Consider the following 23548-nt stretch of genomic DNA (forward strand, 5'->3'; position numbering starts at 1 on the left):
GGCTTGGCTAGTCTGGGCGAGGTGAGGCGAAGCGGTGGGAGGTGGGATGGGGTGGGTTGAAGTGAGGCGAGGCGAGGCGAGGCGCGGCGAGGCGAGGCGCGGCGAGGCGAGGCGCGGCGAGGCGTCGCGAAACGAGGAGAGGCGAAACGAGGAGAGGCGAACCGAGGGATACCGTGAAACGTGCCGGACGATTTGAGAGGGCCGGCCGGCTGACGCGAACCAAGGGCTGAAGCACGGAGTGGGGCGCGAGAAGCGTCGCGACGCTTCTCGGTAGCGCCGGGAACTAAAAGTCCGGGTGGCACGACGCGCCAGTATTCAGCCCGCGACGGTCGCGAGCGTTCGCGTACTTTCAGCTTTGCTAGTACATATGTATTTATTTGGGCTTGTTCTGTGCACGTATATAGTATATTAGTATATACACAAACATATATCCGAGTTCGTAAGGATAAATCTCGTAACCGGGGCAAGTGAATTTTTCTCAAGATTCTTTTCGACCACGCATATCGGTGAGGAGACGGAATTGAAGAAACTTTTAACTTGTGATGGGTGAACAAATTTATGTAAAATGTTCCAAAGTTCGAACTTACCGAAGGCAGTTGCTTTGCCGAGTTTCATTTCCTCCTCTGTTCTTCGTATCCTTTTTGTTCCCATAGGCAACAGCCGCATTTCTCTATCTAATGGCCATAAAATGAACTTGGCCGAAAGGAATCGCGTTTTACGTTATTATTATCCTTTTCTCGTTCTTTTCCTTTTCTTTCTTCGCTGTTTTTCTTATTAACCGCGGAAAAATAACAGAAATTTTGGTCCCGATTTCATCTTGCCATTGGAGCACACTTTTTACCCTTTCTACCGACCATGTATTAACATTAATCGAATACCGTGCGATCATTTACCAATATCATAATCCAACAGAGAATTCTTCAATCCCTATCGTTTCCCACTTTGACGCTAACGATTTAACGAAAACTTTCTACAATATATATTCCACGTTTTCCGCTTTTTCGTTTTTGCAGTCTCAAATATGTTTGACATTTAATTAAATACATACATTGTTTTGTCCGAGCATTCTTCGATAGACTATAAGTGTTATCGAATTTGATTCGCGATTGGGATGCGTGCAATTGTAATCGCACGTTTGCGATACCTGTAATTTCTGTAACTATATTTTACTCGACGATAAAGAGAAGGAAAAAGAGAACTGACTCAATTTATTTCCTTGCCGATACCTTGTCGTTCTATTCTGTCTATATGTCGCACGACAGTATGTAAGATGACAGGAAATTGTATAAAGAAAAGACCTCTGTCTTACAATTTACAGTCGTTCGCTTCGTAGCCTCCACTCTAGCATCAATTTTTATTTTCATTTCATTTATCGATATCGAACAACCTAGAGCATACGTGACTTCGGATACGTTACCGCCAGATACATCCTTGCCGTGATTTCATCCTCGTACGAATCTTATTCGACGTTGAATCGTTGCGTTGGGATTGGTAACAGGACCGCCGCTGCGGCTTAACGAGTTCAACGAGTTTTTCTCGGTCGACCGTTCGGTAATTGAGGATCTGGTGGCACACAAAATTCCCACCGATACGATACTTTTATCGACGAATTAATTCGTATTGATTTGCTGTGGTGGAACGAAAAAAAGAAAATAGAAAAAAGAAAAATAAAGAAGAGAACGTTTTTCAGCCATTCGATACTCTGACTTGAGTGATACCGACAAGTGTTTCCAAATGAATCGAGAGCACCTAGATTTTGACAAAGTATAAACGTATGCGATTCCTATCTTCGTTCGAATGAACAATTCGTTGCCGTTCGTGAGAATTTATAGTGATTTCGTCCTTATACCAAAGTCGTGAATTTCATCGATCACATACTTTAAAGATAGATACGTATCGTTTAACTAAATAACCTTAACAACTTTCTTGTCGTTCTGTCAACTTCTGTCAAAATCTTTTTCAATTCTAATACAAAGACTCTGTTAAAATATTTATATATACGTATTTATTTGTAGATAGGAAAAGATGAAACCGACTGAAAAGATGAAGCTTCCATGCTTCACTCGATATATACTCTCAAACGTTTCCGAATAAAACAGATACATAATTAGAAAATCGTCTAATCGTTCTGTTGCATTTCTTTCGTTCGATTCGTTGCGGATTAACGAATTATTAGCAGGAATGCGTTAAAATATACTTATTGAGACCGACTATCGCATTACGCAAAGTACCCATTAGAAGTTCAAATTCTTTAATCTTCTTTAATCTTCTTTAATGCGCGGTATATATAGATTGCGTTAATCGAAGGATATACTCGAACTTAGGGATTGCATTAGAATGCGACTACTATTAGAATATCCACTGCTTGTTAGAAAAATTGAGAAAGTAACAAGAGCTCGATTATTCTTTTAAATTACGTGCTCGTATGATAATAAATAGCTGTTAATATATACGTAGATATATAAAGTACATTTGTATTATAAAAATTGTTAATTGTTTCGTCGTATATATATATATATATATATATATATATTTATCAAAATAGAGATTTAAATAATAACGAATAATCTGGCGAATTCAGGGAAATGAATAATATCGATTTAACGCAGGAAGTGAAAATTGTCGAACCGACGCGACGAGCGGAGAATCGCATTCGAATCTAAATCCTTCTTGACGCGAACATCGCTTATAAACGTTTTCAGTAAATAAGTTGTTAGAAGTGATGTTTCTCTCCCTGCTAAATAACCTGGACAACGTTTCCTACCGCGCGACGAGTAAAGTCCCTCTGGGCTGCTGGGCGTATTAGCAAATTCGATTCGGTGCGGTAACTTCCACCGTTCCATCGTTCCACCGGTGTAACACGGATGGAAGGGATAATGCGAACGAAGCACGATGACGTCGACGTTTAATAAAGTTTTTCGCACTCGGGGTTCCGAGTTCCACCGAATTTTATAGATAAACATCACAGGAACCGACAAAAAGTGTTTCTATTTTACACGGTTATACGTATCGTTATACGTTCGATTAACGTGTTTAATGTTTGTAAGTCCACCTGAAGATGCAGTACAATCCTACTAAAACTTTTTCTATAAATTCAAACGAATTTGATAAAACGTCCGTTTCTTACGATATAAGTTAGAAGATGCTGTTAGTAAAAATCACTGTGGTTTCGATTTTGCATTCGTTCGGTCGTACAACTCACAATGAAATATAAACTGAAAAGTGTGAATCTTTGGCACTTGGTGACAAATCTTTTCGACGGAAAACCGACTGAGAGGAACTTGTGTTTCTCGAATGAAACTAGTTGCTTTTTAGTTTCAGAGATGCGAAACTTTCCTGAAATCCAGTAAATTCATTGATTCCTCCTTTCCAGCGAATCAAAACCTCTTCTATTCTTGTGCCAAGTTTTAAACTAGTAAAACTCGACCGGATCTAGACGTGAGAAGGCGAACAAGTAAATTCGATTTGATAGCGTAATCCAAACTATAAATCATACAGCTTTTTCCTTGAAATTATTTGTAAAAGAAATGTAAATTGCCAATGAATATAACTCGAGTAAAAGTAAAAAGTGGAGATTAGAATCCAATTATAATTAGTATAATATAGTATCCAAGTATAATTGTTTATCGTTATCATAAGTACGAAGCGTTTTTACAGTTAGCAAAATAGAATTTAGTTTTACATTAAATTGTACATCGAATCTGTAATTCTACGTATACGATTGATACACGGGTATCGATGTGCGTAGATATGAAAGGAGGCCAGTATAATTCGTTGCGCGAAAATCTCCACTTTTAAGAAAGAAAAGAATAACTTGCCGGAAATACATTTACTTCGTATCAAAATTAACAACATCTCTCTTCAAATTAAATGATTTTCACGCAAATATCGTTGCACGTGTAAATCTTTTATTTGCAACAACTTGACGAATAACAGCACATTTGCAAAAACTATAGATTTATGTATAATATCATAGATATTTAAGATAAAGAGAAAATGTTTCATAAATGTCAGTGAAAAGTTCAAATATTCTGTATTTTCAGTTTATTACGCGTCGAAAGTTATCGTTTTCTACCATAACGCATGGAAACTGTCCTCCGTTTATTTCTGTAGTATACATATACATATCTACATAGTTGGATACGTCTTCTTCTGTATTATTTCGCACGTTCGGCAATCCTATTAGCTTTTACCCTATTCTTAACCACAGCTGTCCGTGCATCGTTTTACCGCAAATTAGTCACTCGGAAACTTCGTTTACGATTGTGTCCTTATGTACTATATAGTAAAACTTACTGGTTCTGCGAAAATCATTCAAATATTATAAAATGTACATCATAGGAAGAACGATTATGAAAAGTATAGTAACACAAGAACAATAATAGGGGAATAATTTTGCGATACAAACAGAATATAGCACAGCTGTATATTTCAATTCAAACTTCTTCCGTGTAACAATTTCCAATGAACAAGCGCAAGCGTTATTGTTCACATCGAGAAATCTTTCTACATTAACTTAAAAACTAATGGAAAAATATGTACGTATACATGAAAACAACAACATTCATCGAAATAATCAACAATTTTTTAGAATTGAACATTTATCACATTCGAATTTAATGGAATCTCATAGTACCAATCTATACACTCGAAAAAATGATATTCTTCAATTATATGTTACGTTCGATCACATTGCTGAAATATAATTCTCTCGTGTTATTTATTGTACAATTATATTTGGATGTGGTTTTATTTGTAATATATCATTTGGTGCTCGTACAATTGACACGTCTCAATAAATGCCAGAGATACGTGTTATGTTGTATTATAAACTTAATAACGTTAATATTACGTCGTAATTGATAAATGAATACGAGTGGATGCTAATACATATGTACATTGTGAATAGAGGATAAATAAGGTTGAAATTCCGTCGAACCAAGGTACGCGTGTATATTGAAACGGCGGAAAAAGTGAAATGACGCGGTAAATGTCCTTTAAAGTCGAGTACGAAGTTAGTTGGCAAGGAAGAGCACCGCGAAGGTTCATACAATTAATCACTTAGCAGTTTTATTCAATTATGTCTTGCTGCGGCCCAGAGTGCCAGAACGCGAGTAGGAGGATTTAGGGTGGCTAGCGACAATGGCGTAGGTTGAAAGGAAAGTTGGTAGAAAAGGAAGAAGCAACGGAAGCCTTGCTAGTGGTATTTGATTTGTAAGCGAAAGCATAACACACTGTTAGAGTTACGCTATAAGGTTGCACAGAGAGATACGTGTTCCATGTTCATCAATCATCGACGATAAAATCCATCGAAAAGTCGAGTTGCCTTTTCAATATGCCGTTAGCATATTCGCGTCGTATCCCGTGGTATCGAGAAAGAGGGTCGATAACGAAACAGACAGAAAGCGAAAAGCAGTAGCATGAAACACAGGAAGAGGAAAGTTTTTATCGCAACTCAAATCCCTATGATTAGAAATTCTCCGTATGATTATTACTATTATGTTACAACTGGATAAATTATACGCAATTATATATATATTTTATTAAATAACAATTTTCTCAATTTCGAGCAGGCTTTCGAACAGAGGAGATTCTGGCCAAAGATTCTTCGGCTCTACCCTCTATTGCTCTGTATTACGGTATACTCGAGTATTTTGATTCTACCGAGTTTGCTCACTCGGTTTGCCAACTTTCTTTCACGATAGTTCTTTCATTCCTATTTCTTATTTCCTATCAATACGGTTTTTCCTTCCTCTGATCGAACAAATTTTCGATATGGAATCATGACTGATAAACATCGATATCTGTACGTAACAATTTACATAAACAACCTTTCATCAAAATGTTTTTCACATTATTAAATCTTTTTGAATTTTTCGATACTTGTAATTGGACAACTTGAACAAACACAAAGCGTTTGAATAAGAATCATGTCTTGATAGAAGATGATTGGAAATATCTTTGTTGTTTTATCGACGTAATTGTGGTGTGTATAGTTCTAGCGTAATATATCTGCGAGAATACCGTGATCTTTAAAATTCAAAAGCATTCAATACCTTTTCTCAACGCGGGATAAACTGCTGCGATCGCATTCGTGGAAAAAAGTCAGAGCGTTCTGAAATAACCGATATCCTTGTCGAATCAGTCATAACGGCGCAATAATTTCGTCATCTCTCCGCATTTAATTCCAATAGACTTTCGTCCATTGAGTTACGTCATGTGTTTGGCGCATTAATCGTACAAGAAAGTTATGCTGTTTACGTATTACCGGCCGTACGAATATACGTATTTATCAATTAAATATATTCGTTTCATAACTTATACACAAGCTGTCGTTAAAGTGTTGTAATAGAGATCATTCGAAAGAGCTTTTCTTTTGAATCTTGGTTGATACGTTTTTACGTTATACATACGTTATACATGCCATGTATGTAATCCTTTTACACAATACTATAAGTAATTTTGTTAGTTATTATGTAATATATAAGTAAATTCGGAATGTTACATGGTGTGATTTTCGCATCAAGTAATCTTTTTCGACCGTCGAATTTATACAAAGCATATTTCGTTTCGTAGTGTATTATTTTGAATTAAGATACACAGTGACCATGTATGCTTTACGAATAAATTGTTGCATCGTATTCGTATACTGCTTTAATATTTAGCAAGATTGTTGTAATATTAGTAAATGTTAAATATCGTTTTGATAAAAATCTAATTATAATTTTGTTTATCCAAGTCTGATATGTGACGTTACTTACATTCCAGAATGCAGAAACAGAGTATGTCGAGGAGAGTTTCCCGAAGAATCGCGCGAAAGTGAGAATCGCGACGGGTGACTACTTAAAAATACCGATTGTTTATTAGTGGGGAATTCTAGAAATAGCACAGTAAAAGAAGAAACGAAAACAGTGTAGCGGAAATCTTACGAAACGTGAACGGCGGGTGATATGAGTGAATATAGGATCTTTCGTGACGTTAAATGATCGAGTTACGGCCTGGTCGAAACAAACCCCGTCGATTAACCGGCACGCGATACGTCGGAAACACGATTAAAACACAGTGCGTCCTTCTCTTTTGCGCAAAGAAACCGACAGATTCGTGAGCTCGCGTGGAAAGTGAAACAACGTTGGATACAGGGGAAAGAAGCAAACGGGGTGTGTTCAAGAAGAGAAGTGAAAAAAAGGAAAAATAATGTGGTGTCACGTCCTCGCCACCGTCGTCGCTTTTTTGTGTGTTGTCTACGCTCAAGGTTAGTCTGATTTTCATTCATATTTTTATACATATTTTCATTCCAATTTCGAATCTGCCATTGCCTTCTACGGTCAAGGTGTAACAATGGGACGTTCGTTGTCAAAAGATATAGAGCATACACACGTACATTTATTTTTACGAATATGTAACAGACAAATGGTCAAGGATTTGTGATTTCCCTATTTAACAGAATCTTGCAGCTGTACCTTGTAACGGATGAACTCTTGAACAGATGATGTGACCCATGCGACCATATTACCTGCGTGATTAGTTCGTACGAATCAAGTACCCTCATTTTCATCCAAGATCGCATCACGTTTCTGGAAATTATCGATCAAAATTTCAAAGTATCTTCAGTCTTGCGTACACGTATACAGGCTTCGCTCCACAAAAGTCTGTATTCGATGAAACTACATATACGAGTACGTATCGCGTGCGTATTCATGACGAAAAGGTAAAAGCATCTATGGTTAGAAATCAGAAAAGAATTTCCAAGTCCGATCGATACGCTTCGAGATCCTTTGAGAAAGTTACCTCTGAACTCTGAATCTACATATATTCATACGTTGAACTCGAGCTTGTAAAAGTGTTAAAATGTCTCGTTATTATGTTATCTACGGTCAACGAATTTTACTTTTTCGTACAAAATTCAATATATAACCTATACGCATAATCTAGCAAATATAAACGAAACGGGTTTTTTCCTATATTATTCTGTATATACAGGTTTCTTTCACCCCCTTTCGTCTAAAGATCCGAACATTATCTCTGTATCTTATCTTTACACACATATTATTAAGCCATTTATATGATGAATCAGTAGCTCGAAAATAATGCCAACTTCATATTTCTTTTACTAGGCTGTGTATTAGCGCACCTAGGCATATTGTTTTATATACGTATCATACATATTTTACTATCGTATTTTACCACGTTTGTAAACATAGATTAGGTTCATACAAATTGTTAAGAATTTTAAAACTATCGATAACCATATACGAGTTCTCGCATATCTTGCAACTTTTAAACAGGCGCAATATTAAATTTCACAATAAATTACCAATGACAGAAAGAAATTCTAGTTTTAGGTAAATATGAATATATTTTGAGTTAATTGTATGTATATAAAATATCATATAAATATAATATAGAACATCAAACTTCAATAGAAATTAGAAAATGAATGTCTCTCTGAAACTTGCTTTGTAATAAAATAGGTCCAATAATACTTTTGTAATAAAGTAGGGCGCAATAACGAAGAATTAAACGAGTTGATGAAAACCTTATCTACTTTCAAATGAGAGCAAGCCGTGATACAGATCTTTCGTTGTATCTGCCCACCATACGATACGAAACGTATACAGATATGTTTCATAAAAATATTTCTTTTTAAAATGCTTCTCGCTCCGTCGCATCGTGCCGATCTAAAACACACACACACACACACAGATCGTCGTTCCGTTGTTTTATAATTTACTTTCACTTATGTTTTTAGATATATACGTTGTCGTAGTAGATATATGTAGTTACAAACTGTTGCACGTAATAAAGAAGGAGTGTAATTCAATGGGATTTATGAAAATCAAAACGATGCTATTTGTTCCGAAAAGTAATATTCGCGTTTCTCGTGCATTTTAATGCTACTCTTCCGACCGGAAAAACAAAAGGACTGAATCTCCATAAATAAATATTAATAATGTTTATTACGAAAAGCGCAATTGGATTTACAAAAAAAAAAGAAAAGAAAAGAATTTCTTTATGCAATAAATAACGGTGATTCAACTGCTTATATTTTATACGCGAATGTAGGTGCGTATTAGTGATACTCACTTAAATGAGATAAAATAAAAAAGAAGATGGATATTATCCGAGACATGTCGAGCAATAGTAAACTTTCATTAACTACAATACTATATTTTTCGATTGGCCGTCCTCCTTTCGTAATTTTTTTATTAGCAAGGTTTCTTATACACTACTCGAGTGGGTATACTAAATCGGTAATGCCTCGGAAAATGCAATTCAAAGGGTCACAAAATCTCCACCAATTCTTACAATCGAAATCGCTATCAAATTACACAGCAGTGTAAGATATTGTAAGGTGGGAGTGAGAATCGATGAGACGCCATTTGAATCGATGAAAGACGAAACTTTTACAATTTTTGCTTCGTTATAGTACAAATATCGCCATTTTGATTAAAACAAATCAATACACGATGCAATCAGACCATCTTTTAGGCGATAATAAATTGATAGATACAATAAAATATAACAGCCCAAGCCGGTATAAGATGTATTTTATATATAGTATGTACATACATGTATACAAATAGATATTATGAATTTCTCGAGTTCCGTCATTTTGTTTGCACTGGCAAAAACTATTCCCAAACACTATTCACATTTGGCGACAAGTACGTGCTTATTATACGTGCGTATCGATACATACGACGTTCGTAGATCGTATTGTAAAGTCAATGATTTTGTCACGCCTATTCTTCGACTTGTTTTAACGCAAGCGGAGACGCAACCCTAGGCTGTTGCTGTTGTGCGTCGCGAGACCCTTACGTGCAATCGAATCGAGGTCGCACGCGTGTTTGCGTCGACGAGTGCATGCGAATTTGTACATACGCACGCACTCACACTGTAGTCACAAGCATCGAGGCGTGGTCGGCAAATTATGTGCTACGTGTAGGGACACGTACGTAGGGAGTTGTGGCGTTACTGCGTCACCGACCTTTACTCGTGCACCCTCTGTTTCTTTCGTCCACCCCAATGGATCGTGCAGTTTACGGTTCCCATACGGCCGTGGATAGATTCACCCGTAGCTTCGTACACTACGTACATACGTGAAAACAGCTTTTGCTGAAACTGTCGAGAGCTTTGCGATGCTTCCTCGGGCTGATGACGAGGCTTTGAACAATACTGCAACATTCGAGGTTGCATTCTGTTTTTTATCTCCTCTCTTTCGTTTCCTTTTACTCGTATAATATGCCCAAAAAGAGTAAAATTTCACCTAGCGTTTGATAATTTTCGAAATTTTGTATCACACGCGTATCGTGCATGCATCGCAACGGCAAATATGCTGGTGAAAATAGACGAATTTCCTAGTTTGACAAAGTTTAATATCACCCTGTAATATTTAAAAGTCTCCGCAATTAGTACTGATAGTGTTTAGCAAAATAAAACGATATATAACATGACAGTGATTAGGCATGACTTTATTAAGAAGTGATTAGGTCGTTGCAATTATAAATGGAACATCAAGATAACGAACGTAGTCTACGCTAAAATGTCGAAAGTTTAGTTTTGGAAACGGTTTTGGCGTGTTTTATTGTAGCTGTTTTTTTTTTTTTTTTTTTTTTTTTATAATATCGACTAGGTATGACGGGCTATGGTCATGTTTTTGGAAAAGTAGACACGCACACGTTCGCTAGTGTGCACGAAGTGTACGAGTCAGTGGGACGTATGAGATTGCTAGCAGCGTTAGAACATTTTTGTATCAATGCTTTTAACGTTTGTGTCATTTTACTTTGAGAACAAGTTGTGCGCATCGCATTCACGCTTCGAAGTGGAATGCATTGCGCTCAATGTACGCAAGCATTGTTTACTAAAATTGACATTTAGCATGATACCGTTATAATAGTACCGTTATATCTTTGTGTCTTTTCCGTTTAAACGTAAATTTGTACGAGACGAAACTAGAATCGTGTTGATTTCGAAGCATTTGATATTTGCATATTCCCCGATAGAATATATTTGCTATGGTAATTCATAAATTTTCAGCCATTACGCTATCTACTATACTATAATATAATATAATTCTATGTGATGACTTCACTCATCACGATATACATCTGTCGATCGATATAACGAATTTAATTAATTCGGTTGACGCGCAGCGATCTTAATCGATCGCCATATGTTCTTACTGTCAGCTGACGTTGAATTCATGCGTTTCCGTCGCTAGATAATGTCAGTTATCTATTATTCATTATCTATTATTCAGTTATCTATTATTCTGTATTCATTTTAACGAATACCTTGATAATGCCCTCTTTCTACTTAAATCGTTAATTTAATATCTTATGTACAATCAATTATTTATTTTAATTGTATAAAATAAATAAATAAAACAGATTTAATTCCTTTATGCTCGGATTAACACAAACGATGTAATAATAAAATCTGACCAAATATTTAATTCAAATTTTAATACCTTCGGTATAAAAATAAGTAATTTGGTCGATAGTGTTACTTGTACATACATATACATATGATACATTTGCCGTAATATTTAATTACTACAAGTAAATAGTCTTGTGCCATTTTCATGTCTAGATAGCGATTAAACGCAGAATCAAATCACAGTATTATCGACGATCTGTGTTGAAACTAGCTATAGTGTAATATATTTCGAATATAAAATGTACAATTTAAAGCAATACAATGGAAAGAATGTGACCGGAATTTTCATCCATGCAGTTTATATACACATATATGGAAATACATATGTACTTACCAATAAAAGCATCAAGAAATGAATTCATACTGTGAACACGTTGCTACTACATGTACACATTACTGTACATAGTTATTTTAATAAACAAAGTAATAGTATACATTTGCTTATCGCTGAAAATGTTACTGTTGTAACTTTAGTTCTCTTTCTCTTTCTTTTTATCCTATTACGTGTATATATATATATTGTTATTTATTATATATGGATCGCCATAAATCAGCGAAGATAATAAAGAAAGAGAGGGAGGGGGAGAATGTCGAATTGCAGGAAGAAATTTTGCACTAGTGGTTTTTCGATCTTGCATCAGTGGTCGAAATAGTGGTTCTTTACGAACAATTGTTTTTGCGAAGGAATCGACTGGTCCGTCTTGGGCAAAGAAACGATACTCTGATAGGTTTAACGAGACGGGAAAGATTCTGACTAATTACCACCAGAGCTTCTTCTGTAAGTCACTTATCATTGTACAAAAACTAAAGTAGTGCAAAAACTAAAAGCTCTAGCTCGCAACAATCATCCTGGATTCAATTAATTTTCAACACGCGCATTATCGCACATCGTATCGCAATGTGTAGCGGCTTTTCAAAACTAGCATCGTAAGTTTGCATTTGCAAATTCCAACGAATTAGAAATCAGGCGTTTCGCGAGCGTTTTCTCGAATTGGGCTGTTTAGTTGGGCTGAATGTTCATTTTCTCCTAATGTACACAGAATTCGAAATGTCTTCTAAAGCCGTAATCAATTTTCAAGCTTTAATCAAACATGACTTTTCATTTAACGAATACAGATATCATTACATCGTAACATTTTAACGTATATCATATTTAATCAAATTTCATCAAATTTCATCAAATTTATTTCATTCTTAAACAACAATGAAAATTACAGCATAATTTTTGTTCAATTATAATGAAGGTGTATAATAATTTATAACATTTTGTAACGCGCTACGATGCTCTATCCGAGCTCTATAGGTTGAAATTATTTCGAATTAAAGATACATTTGCATACGCCTTTCACAGTGTAAGGACGAACGGAAAACGTTTCATTTGCAAAATCCGAAAAGTACTTTCTAAATCGACGATCTTTAATATTTCAAGTTTGGCACATAGTATTTAATTCGCTATCACTTGCCAAAGAGTTATCTTAGGAATTAGCAGGCCTCGTTGCCAGAAGGTAACTACGTGAAGCACCCGTCCGATTGCCTCTAATCCCAACTACCCTCTATTGCATTAATCCAGGTATCTGGAAGCTGTTACCAGCAAGAATACCGAGTTCTGACTCTACTTGTTCCGTAGATCGGTGTATCCAATACTGTGCAGTATTGTATTACGGGGCGGCAGTCATCATTCCCTTCAACGTGCCAGAAAATGTAATTGTTTGTCCACGTGGATTCGTCGCTTGTATCGATCTTACAAAATATTCTAAAACTTGATCTAATAATCTAATTAATAACTTAACCGTAATCACTATGCTAGATATTTAATGCCCGGCGGGAACTACATATTCGTTATCCTTATGCATATTTGGACAGCGACCGTTACCTTCGAATGTCGCGTGACACTACGCCATCTCTACCGTTGCTTCAAACAATGATCTTATTACTACAGTGACTTGTAATTTATTAGTCTTTGCGCGTTTCTTGTAAATTTATGCTTTGCTGAATTTCTTTCAATAGTATATTGCTATGCAATAGAGATTAATATAAGATCGTATTTTACAGATATCTCTTTCTTAAAGGCTTTTGAAAGTACGCAACGTATTACGTATGTATATAAACTGATGTATATAATGTATGTATAATATAATTTTAATACACCATTGATAATTTTGCACTCTTTTATAACGAAATCGTTCGTCTTATCGTGCCATATTGAAATTACAGTATGATCTCAAGATTTATAAAAGGATTTGTGTATGTTATTTAATACATCGGCTATCAATAACGTTCGAGTCGCGACTGTGCTTTTGTCTTCGTATACAGTATACAATACGTGTACTTTGTTGCTCCTCAGATTTATGTTATCGAATCACAAACGGTAGCGTGCAACGTTTATTAACATAAAGATATTAGTCCTTGATTATCGTTTAAAGCTACTATATAAACTGTTATTATAGACGATGTCTATTTTTTTTATCGGCATCACCAACCACGATAAACGTATAAAATTCGAAACGGGTTAATTTAATGAATGCGAAAACGCTTACCGTTGAAATCAAACGGTAATCTTTTTACACGCATGCACAGAGTTAGATTACGGTAATTATTTGGTAGTCTCCCCTCGCCACTGATTTCGATGATTTTTCATTCATCGACGATTCCGACGATTCCGACAATTCCTATGATTCCGATGATTTCGTTGCCGAGAGCATAATTCTGAACGACAACGACCTTTTCCCATACACGTGACCGTTGCTCGACCCTAGTTACCGGGATATTCGCGAAATACTGCCTTTACGGCACATTGAATCCTGCCCATATGCGTGTATCCGTGACACAGTCACAGGTATAATCGACACGTTTTGCCGCTTCGTTCGCCGCTTGACGATCTGTTTACATCCATCAGTCATCGATCTTTTTATCTTTGTATCATACTTTAGGCGTCTAAACGAACAGCCTGTGGGAAAATCTCGTTCATAAATTGAGTATACGGGACTGTAAGCAATTTCTTTGATAATGTTACTTCGCTATAGATCTTTCTTGCTATCTGTATAAATCAACAAGCTCAAACATGGATGATATTTACTTTTAATTCAGTTGTAACAAACATTTCTTAGCGCCCCGTGTATGCAGTTGCGCGTTGCAGTTTCGAACTTTCTTCCTAAGGATCCGCGAAATAACCAAGCTCACCCAACTTACGTTTATGTTTATAATATACTATAAAGAAAAGACAAGAGTTAGGTTTAGGTTAGATCATTTTATCCGGTCAATACTAATTCGCTGTAGTGGTTTTTTGCATAGGCAGAGTTTTACGAATACCTTGGTATCTAAGTCCCAAGCGGTGGTTACATGTATAGAAAAAAGTTGTTCAGAATCATATCCTCGACAAGATCGTAAAAAATCATCGAAACCTATGATGGCGATAGCTTTCTAAATAATTATCTATGTTCTTTATTCGCGATAGAATAGAGCATGATTAGAGGATTTCAGTGACCTGTAGCTCTAGAACGCGATATCACGCGAGGCTAAATGACGGAATAAAAAGACGATTCTTGCGTCATACAAGGTGATCGAAATAATGTAAGCAAGTTAAATTCTATTAAATTATAACGATTTCTTTCGCTTCTATTTTAATTATTGTACTTGGCAATGGTGTCTCTCCGACAAAGTTTTTCTCTCGTTCCGTGCTCTCTTCGAAAAAGTCTCTGCTATCGTATACCTCTTGTTGTTGTTGGTGTTTCTCTGCCTACTATCGTGTTACAGACTCGGAAACAGTAATAGACGAAACATCCATCGAAACAATAACAAGATGGTAACGGTATAGCCACGTCTGATCATATCTAAAGTCCGAGTCCTTTACCTTACTTGCGAAACGTTCGAACTACGACACGAGGAGATCACCGATGATTTGTTAATTTCGTGATTTCCTGTGTTTTCTACGTGACAACCGCGCTGCTTGTCACGGGCCTTATTGCCGAGAAAGAGACGCGACAAGACTTGGCTAAACGATGAGTCTGACTGGACGGTTTTGAGGGTCGTCGTGTCTTGGACTTTTCCTCCGATTCCAAACCAACGATGTCCCAACAGCTCTACCTTGGACGATGAATGGTCAGCGTAAAGCTAAACGGCGCATACACATAAAATCGTAACTGCAACGATACTGTTACTTAAAACTTGTCGATACGGTTGACCTTTCTTAGTACGCAATGGCCATAAAACTTCGTCTCTACGTTGCGAATAAGTACTTGTGATAGAAAGTAATTTAGGTAATTGATATTACGAATTCGTGAAATCTCCGGTATACAAAGATATTCTTCACGGTTAAAGTTACAAGTAATCAAGCATCGACACCGATCGATACAGTACCACCAAGGATTTTATTTTGCGCAATATCCTGCCTCTCGATAGACCGAATCAAAGTTAAGATACTGTACACTTGGTGCGTCTCTGACTGAGGTTTGCAGCCCTTATTTTCTCAGGTTTCTGTCAATTCCCTCGTCAAGATGTTCAAACACGTAAAATTCGATGCCCGATTTCGCTATCTCGCTATATTTCTTTCACCAACCTAAAACCTTACGGATTATACCTTGTAGCATGGTATAGCTCTGGTTGTCACCACTTTTTTCGTTACTTCTTCGGTCATTCGTCTCATAAAATTCGCCTCATCCTTAAAAACTGACATTCGCCTTTTCTATTCATCGGATACACTGCTATCTGCATGAGCAACTATTACTTTATCTATTATATCTAAACACACCATAAAGTTACAAACTTTCGCACACGTTATCGATGCGTTAATGCTATTTGATATCGATATTGATTTGAAACCAAATCAGTCTCATCGAAATCCATCGGAGTATGAAACGATAAATATGCCCAATGTCTTCTATACGATAGGATTCGTCTAAGCGAACAAAAGTACGACGATTGTTCTGTGAAATACGACTATAGTGGACGTGTCGGTTATTAAAACGTCTAATAATACGAATAAGAACGTATTTCGTGTCTTTGACAAACACGTTCTCCGGACAAATCGATTTGCTCTAATGTATGCTAGTTACGTTCCTTCTACGATACTTAGAATTAGAACAGACTACTACTCGAAACACGCACGTGGTCCTGTTACGGTTACTGGAGTTAATTCTGTCGATTCGATATATGTATGTCTGTATGTATGTATGTATACAGTCTGTATGTATGTATATAGTATGTATGATGTAGCTTCGATCTATGAATTTCCACTGCCATACGTTACTTAGCGTTATCTCGATTACCAGGGATTCAAATCGATTACTAACAATTTGTAGCCATCGGTACATACACATACACGCACTTAATCTCGCAAACCAGAATTCATATACATGTATATCTACGTTTAATTCGCATCTAGACTTAAGCTACAAAGTTAAAATAAATCACTGTCACTTTGAAGAATCGGGCGTCTTGCTTTTCGAAAAAAAGCAAAACTGATCTATCTCTTAAAGATTAGCGTTAACTGGAATTTGATAACCGACAGTTTAACTTTTCTTTTTTCTTTTCTTTAATGATCGATTATGCATTTGGATGGATAAAATCGAATAAAATAAAATGTTTCAATTTTGTAAGAAGAGCAACTAGGGAGGATCTCTCGAAAATATAAGAGAAAAATAGGCGTCTTGGTATTCATGGAAAAAACTCGATCCAAACCGACATGACGCCTCAAATCGAGCAAAAGTATTTCGGATCATATAAAATATGAAGTACCGTTAAAGGTTAAACAAAGTGATCGGTATGAAATGATACTGATAAAGGCATGTTTGATAGCGAGTACGTCAAAAAGTATGCAAGTACTATGTATGTACATACTAATGAAATTATTCGGATATAACGATGGTTCTATCGATGTATATACTCGTCTTCGGTCATCTTCGGAGACGTGAAACGTGCGAATGCGTGTAAGGATGGACGAACGCGAAGATATGTGAAATTTTGAGTCGATGAGAGAACGAAGACGGAACGCGACGAAAAAGAGGAAACGAATGTGGCATTACGCGACAGCTATGCCATGTGTCCCTTTTCTTTCGTCCTTATAATATCGTATTTTATTTCGTTAAATGTTACTTCGCTTTTACGTAAAACGACGACATTTTTGATCCATCATAGGAGATTCTATCCTACATGCGTTGTGAAAGAATAGCAAAAAAAGAAGATTGATATTCCGTGTCAGAATATGTTAGAAACGGGCAAAGTAAAATATTTTAAAAGTTTTAAAAAATGTAAACGTTGGAAAGATCAGGCGCAGAAGGGAGAATCTATCGAAGCGCGGAAAGCATTGATTACGAGAACAGAGAACAATGTACTAGATTAAAGCGCGATAATGCGGAATAGATTGAAAAAAAGAAGCTTAAAGGTATGGAGTGCAAATCAAGTGGAAATGAGACGAGAATGAATTCATATATGATAATTCCAGAAAATGAGAAACGGTATAAAAGTTAAACTGAAGTGGATGAAAAATATGGGCAGGTCAGCTTTCTGCTGATAACAGCAAGAACTTAAACCGGAGATTAACAGATAACGATTGTGACCTCTTAGTTTTGAAAAAAATTTATATCATATTGAATACTTCTTACGTGCAAATACGAGTACGGATGATATAGAAAAAGTTGTGAACGTTTCTTAGTAAACAGGTGATTTTTCAAATAAATGAAAAACTATATCGATCGATATCGATATATATATATTTATTTATTTATTTATTTATTATATACTGTGCTGTATAAGGATTTCTATCCTCAAGTCCCTTTTAAATCATTTTTTCTAGTTCTAATTTCTCTAATTTTCCTCGTATATATTTACATGTATCCGTATACATATACGATATACACATGTACGTACTAGAAGATGATTTGAAAAGTCTGTTCGTTCTGTAAACAAATCCGTTTAAATTTGTTCATCGGTATCGTTATCTTCGCTATCTCTTTTATTATTTGTACAATTATCGATAATTCTTGAACGATGATTACTTACAAACGATTTCTATCGATTTCTACAAGATACAGTGCATTGCCGCGAGTGTGAACGTTTTGCGACAGAACCATTTCCTACTCTTCTAGAAGAAATTCAAATGTACCAGTAAATTGTTTGTACAATATATCCGAGTGTATAAACGGCAGTATGCATTTACTTCTCCACGCTTTTCAAATGATTTATTCGTACGATGTAAATAAGGATTTGATGACCGATTTGAACACAATGTTGCAACGCAAGTTTTAATGTAACATGTGACGAGTTAGATTAAAAGACAAGATATTCCACAATCGCGAAAGATATTATTAAATTCAAGGCTGTATGCGCTAGGTACTCGATTCTAACTAAATTCTTCTCTAATCCTTTATTTTTACAGTACAATTTTTTGATAGTATGTCGAATTACTTAAACGAATCAATTCAATTCGCACTATTTTACTCGTCTATCCAGTCAATCATCATTATTTCATCGAGACTGTATCGTAGTAAGATTAAGATAATCCTCCTGTCCTAAACTAATCAATGATTGACCCGTACAAGCTGTTCAATACTTATCCGTATGAAATAACAAACTGCATCACGTAATGTATTAAAAATAATATGACTCTATATATGTGATCTATAGCTGACTTTAATACATCCAATCTTTAATCTCATAATGCTTCCTTTGCACTTTACATACGTATGCATGTACATACCTGTAAAAGCATTCTTTCTACACGGTTTATTTTTTGAAATACTTGCAACGATAGGTCGAAATAGGTCAACCTGTATTGTAGAAACAGTTTTTAATGTTTAATCGATGTAAATAAAGGTTATATAGTATAGAAACACAACTAGGTCAAAATGTATTCTTCTCGCTTTGCCAGTTCTACCTATCGATAATTATTGTAAAGTATTCAAAAGTGTTAAAAATATAGTGTTCTTTGTATCGTAGCGATTCATGTATTTAGTAATTACACGATGTTGTAAGGAGTTAAGATTTTTTATTAGAACGGCATTTAATAAAAAATATTTGATTGCTTTGAGTGTACACCATTTAATTCTAATTATTTCAGATAATCGAAACGCTGTTGAAACTCGACTGCAAGATTACACGTTTAATTTTCTATTAATGTTTCTTAAACATTGCGCGGTGGCATCAACGATGCTCTTGAAATTCAAGTTTATATCTGTAAACGTTACTCATCTGCCTCATACTTTCCTTGTAACTAGCTTCCCTTGTTTCGCTGCAAATTAATGCAAATATTATTCGACGAACTAATCAACGTTTCCTTTGTCTTTGCGTATTTTTCTGAAGTCACTTCCGAGATCTAGACATATTGTTGTAATAATTTCGCGTTACAAACTACCGCAGTGCAGGACGTTAACCAACGAATTTCCGCGTTGTCGGCACTCATTGCGCCCGGAAAAATTACACAGGAAAGTGGCAACCGTTTTATTACACAAGCGTAGCAATTCCAGCCGCTAAACTATTTTTCTACGCAACTACATCACTGTGTCCTTTACGCTTTACGAGTGACTTGGCTGTTACAGATCGTTTGCACATGCACATGTTTGCCCCATGAAAACGTTACCTGACACATACCATGCATCGAAGAAACCACTTTACAAACAACCATGCTGTATATTCGAACTATAAGAACCATTTCTATTGTAATTGCGAGTAAAGTACGTATATCGATATTAAAACGATCTCTTTTCTTCTGCACACAGCCTATCTCTTTTACTCGCTAAATACGTATAAATATATATAATAAATAAAAGTAGAAGATAAATTTTCACGTATCTTTGCCAAATTGTCACAACACGATACGCGAACGGAAGATAGAAAACTTTGGAGTAAGACAAAAATTGTTATGAAAAAGCACAAGAAGATAATCCGAATGAGAATACAAGAACGAATTGGATAGAGCATAGAAGAGATTGGCAATCACACGAACAACCCGCAAAGATATGCTTTAGCGGCATCATAGTATATAATACGGTAGTATATTCCAATCGAGAGTCGGAATAATCCTTAATCGACGATAGAAATCTTATAATTTTCAAACAATTTGATCCATTTTTAACTTTTTATGCTAACAAACCGAAACATTTTAATTTTTGTTATTAGCAGGATCGATCGATCGTAATATTAATCGAGCAAATATCCTGATATTTTGATCGCGTTAAGTGTTAAGATAGTGTTACGATATGATCGTTTATCGATACGATACAATTCTAACAACAATCGAACAGCGTTGCTTTCAATATTCAACATCAAATATTCCGATGAAATATTTAATCGATTTGGAAAACTTTTAGTTGTTGGCTATTATTTTTCCAGCTTACAATTAGAAACGGAAGGGAGTAGCGCCTGTTTAGAATTTCTAATATGCAAAGCAACTTGTGTTCCCGGTAATATAAATAAGTCTAATGGAAAAGGTTAAAGTATGGAAAAGAAGGTAAACCGATCGAGTAAAAGGAACAAAAGATACATTCTGCCTCTCTCGATTTTATGTAAAGCACAGTTCAATTACTCGATAGACCCTCGTTTCGTTAATCTTTTCCTTCTTTCGTTCCTCAGTTTCCAGTTGGTTCGTCTGCTTGATGGCAGTTCTCTTTCGTCTTTCTCGCAACGGCGAAGACAAACTCGTTCTATTCGTTGGCCTCGTGAGAAACCCTCCTTGCAGTAAAGCTCGACAACTTTTCGCTTCAGCATTGCAAATTGTTTGGCACGAGTTCTGTCGGAGGCTACTTACTGAGTTCTCTCTCTCTCTCTCTTTTTCTCTCTATACCCTTACTCTATCCTAGACGCGGTTACTTCAGCATTGGACTATCGTGTTTCAATTTATTCCTTTCTTCTCGACACAATCGCACCCGCTTTCATCGACAAAAGTTTCACTCGTTCGTTTTTCCAAGATGTCGTGACGGTAACTCTTTCGTGGTTGTATTTGTTAAAGAAATTAAAGGTTTCGATCCCGAACGATACAATCGGTAACGATCGACCACGCGCCAACGTATATACCGCAGCTAAACCCGTTTTATTTTATCAACACTTATTTTATAGTAATTGATCCAATCTACTAATTTCCAGTATCTCGACGTTATCGAACATTCAAATGTACGATAATGTCGTCTCATCTACGAATCAGATAGAGTGTCTGTGTCGATTCGTTGTCAGTGTTCGTTTAATGTCTTGCACGTGTTCTTTTCCATTCGTCGGATATCTTTGGCTCTGTCAGCTAAACGTTGTTCGCATAGGGTATAAATGGAAATTATTCGATTTACATACAAACACTCGATTAAACACACAATTGCATATCATGGTTATTCCGTGTCTGATCCATAGAGATTACTTTACGCAAAATTGTTTACTACTAGTAAATATATTACGATACATTTGAATGAAAATATAAAACTATTTACAGATATCGTATTAAGCAATCCTTAATTAAGAAGGGCAAGTAGTTGCGTGGATGCTTCTGGAGAGAGGAATGATCGACGCGCGAACAAAAACCGATAGTTATTGGGTCTTGTAGTACGCGTAGCCAGAGTTTCACTATTAATCAGCCATTTCTCTAGCAACTTTCCGACGACAACTACATGGTTTTCCAAAGTGCAAACAATTTTAATCGATGAACTTTGCTTTCACGTTCGATCCAATTAGTTTGCACAAAGGAATTTTATTGTAATCAGAACGCGATGAAAACGAATCTCGTTCAGCCAACTGCGAAATCATTTTGAATTAGAAAATACGATTGAACAATTTTACCCTTAATAGTCTTGTGAAATTGAATTTCGACTATTTAACGATTTAATTAGCACAGAATATGCTGGAATGTCTTGTGTGTTAAAAAGAAATTAATATCATTTAGTACGGCAACAGAAGTCGTGCAAATAAAACGCTTAAAATTATAACAATTAAATTTCATATACACGTGTATATGCCTTTTGTATAAATAAACAAGTAATAAATAGATAGACGCACACACACACACACACACACACACACACACACACACACACACACACACACACACACACATAAACACGTTATTTATTGAATACACATATAAGTAATAGTGTATAAAGAACTTATTTTTTATTACAAGTTTAACATCCTAACAAGACGGAACATAATAACGTATCGTATTTGAACTTTTGAATCGCAGTTACGTGTTTTGTGTTTAAACAGTGCCTCTGATGCTAGTTCTACCGATAAAACATAATATACTTGTTCTACATGATATTGCGAGATAAAGAACGGAGCGATTCGGTCAGACCACCCATGGAACCATCTCTGAATATCAGTGCAATTAACCTGCCCATAGCATTCACGTAGCACACCCATAAGCTGCTATGCAGGTCAGCCTGTACATTTATCGTTATTACAGTGCTTCGTACTATACATTATTGCACTTTTCGTTAAATTATAATTGGGATGTGTTCAACGCAATCGGTTACATATATATTCTTATACTTACAACGTTCTCATAATATACAGCTGGGTGTATGTTAAACGTTTCAGAGTTGTTATCAGAGCCTGTGCCAATGGACAACGTATTTATATTTACGATCTAACGAACGCTGAAAAGTTCTACATGGATACCCAGTATCTAGCATTTACGGATGAAACAAAAATTGTCACTTTTCAGCAGTGATAGCTTTCAAACATGTACGTACCTACTTGATGCACGTATTGGGTCGTAACATTGTAAAACGTTCGATTTGGAACAAATCTTATCTCACTGAATGCTAAAGAAGAGGCGTAAAGAAAGAAAATTGTGAAAGAATGAAAATTTCGCAGCAGGCAGAAAGTTCTTAGGTCTAGGAACGATATATAAAATGATAATTTTGATAAAGGCAAGTTTCAGAAAATTGCAATTGAAACTCACAACGAAATCGGATATGTCATACGTTATCACTTCACAGCAATCTTAATATGTGAATATACTATGCATGAGAAAACTGACTAACGATGCTAATGAAAAAACGACGAAACCCTCGGAAATCTGTGACGCGAGAAAGCCAAGAGCGATCACGTACTTACATACGGATACAGATATATCCGTTGAATCAATACTGTTCTCGACTTGCTATTTAGCCTTCTTTCTCTTCCAATTGAAAGC

The 23548-nt window shown here is 35.9% G+C and overlaps 1 protein-coding gene across 9 annotated transcripts in view; it reads left to right on the forward strand.

Moving 5' to 3' along the window:
* Positions 1 to 289: 289 nt before the first annotated feature.
* LOC117215006 (synaptogenesis protein syg-2-like) overlaps positions 290 to 23548 on the forward strand; it is a 91763-nt gene continuing 68504 nt past the window's right edge. For 5 of the 9 annotated variants that reach the window (XM_033461374.1, XM_033461379.1, XM_033461381.1 and 2 more), the window contains exons 1-2: positions 291 to 506; positions 6769 to 7252. In XM_033461374.1, the coding sequence (XP_033317265.1) occupies positions 7195 to 7252 (58 nt within the window). In that variant the 5' untranslated portion in view covers positions 291 to 506; positions 6769 to 7194. Of the gene's footprint in view, positions 561 to 6768; positions 7253 to 23548 lie in introns of all 9 variants that reach the window. The other 4 variants (XM_033461382.1, XM_033461375.1, XM_033461385.1 and 1 more) reach the window with 4 other exon arrangements.

The sequence above is a fragment of the Bombus bifarius genome, unplaced genomic scaffold (assembly GCF_011952205.1).
Source record: "Bombus bifarius isolate JDL3187 unplaced genomic scaffold, Bbif_JDL3187 scf7180000009306, whole genome shotgun sequence".
NCBI classification, from domain to species: Eukaryota; Metazoa; Arthropoda; class Insecta; order Hymenoptera; family Apidae; genus Bombus; species Bombus bifarius.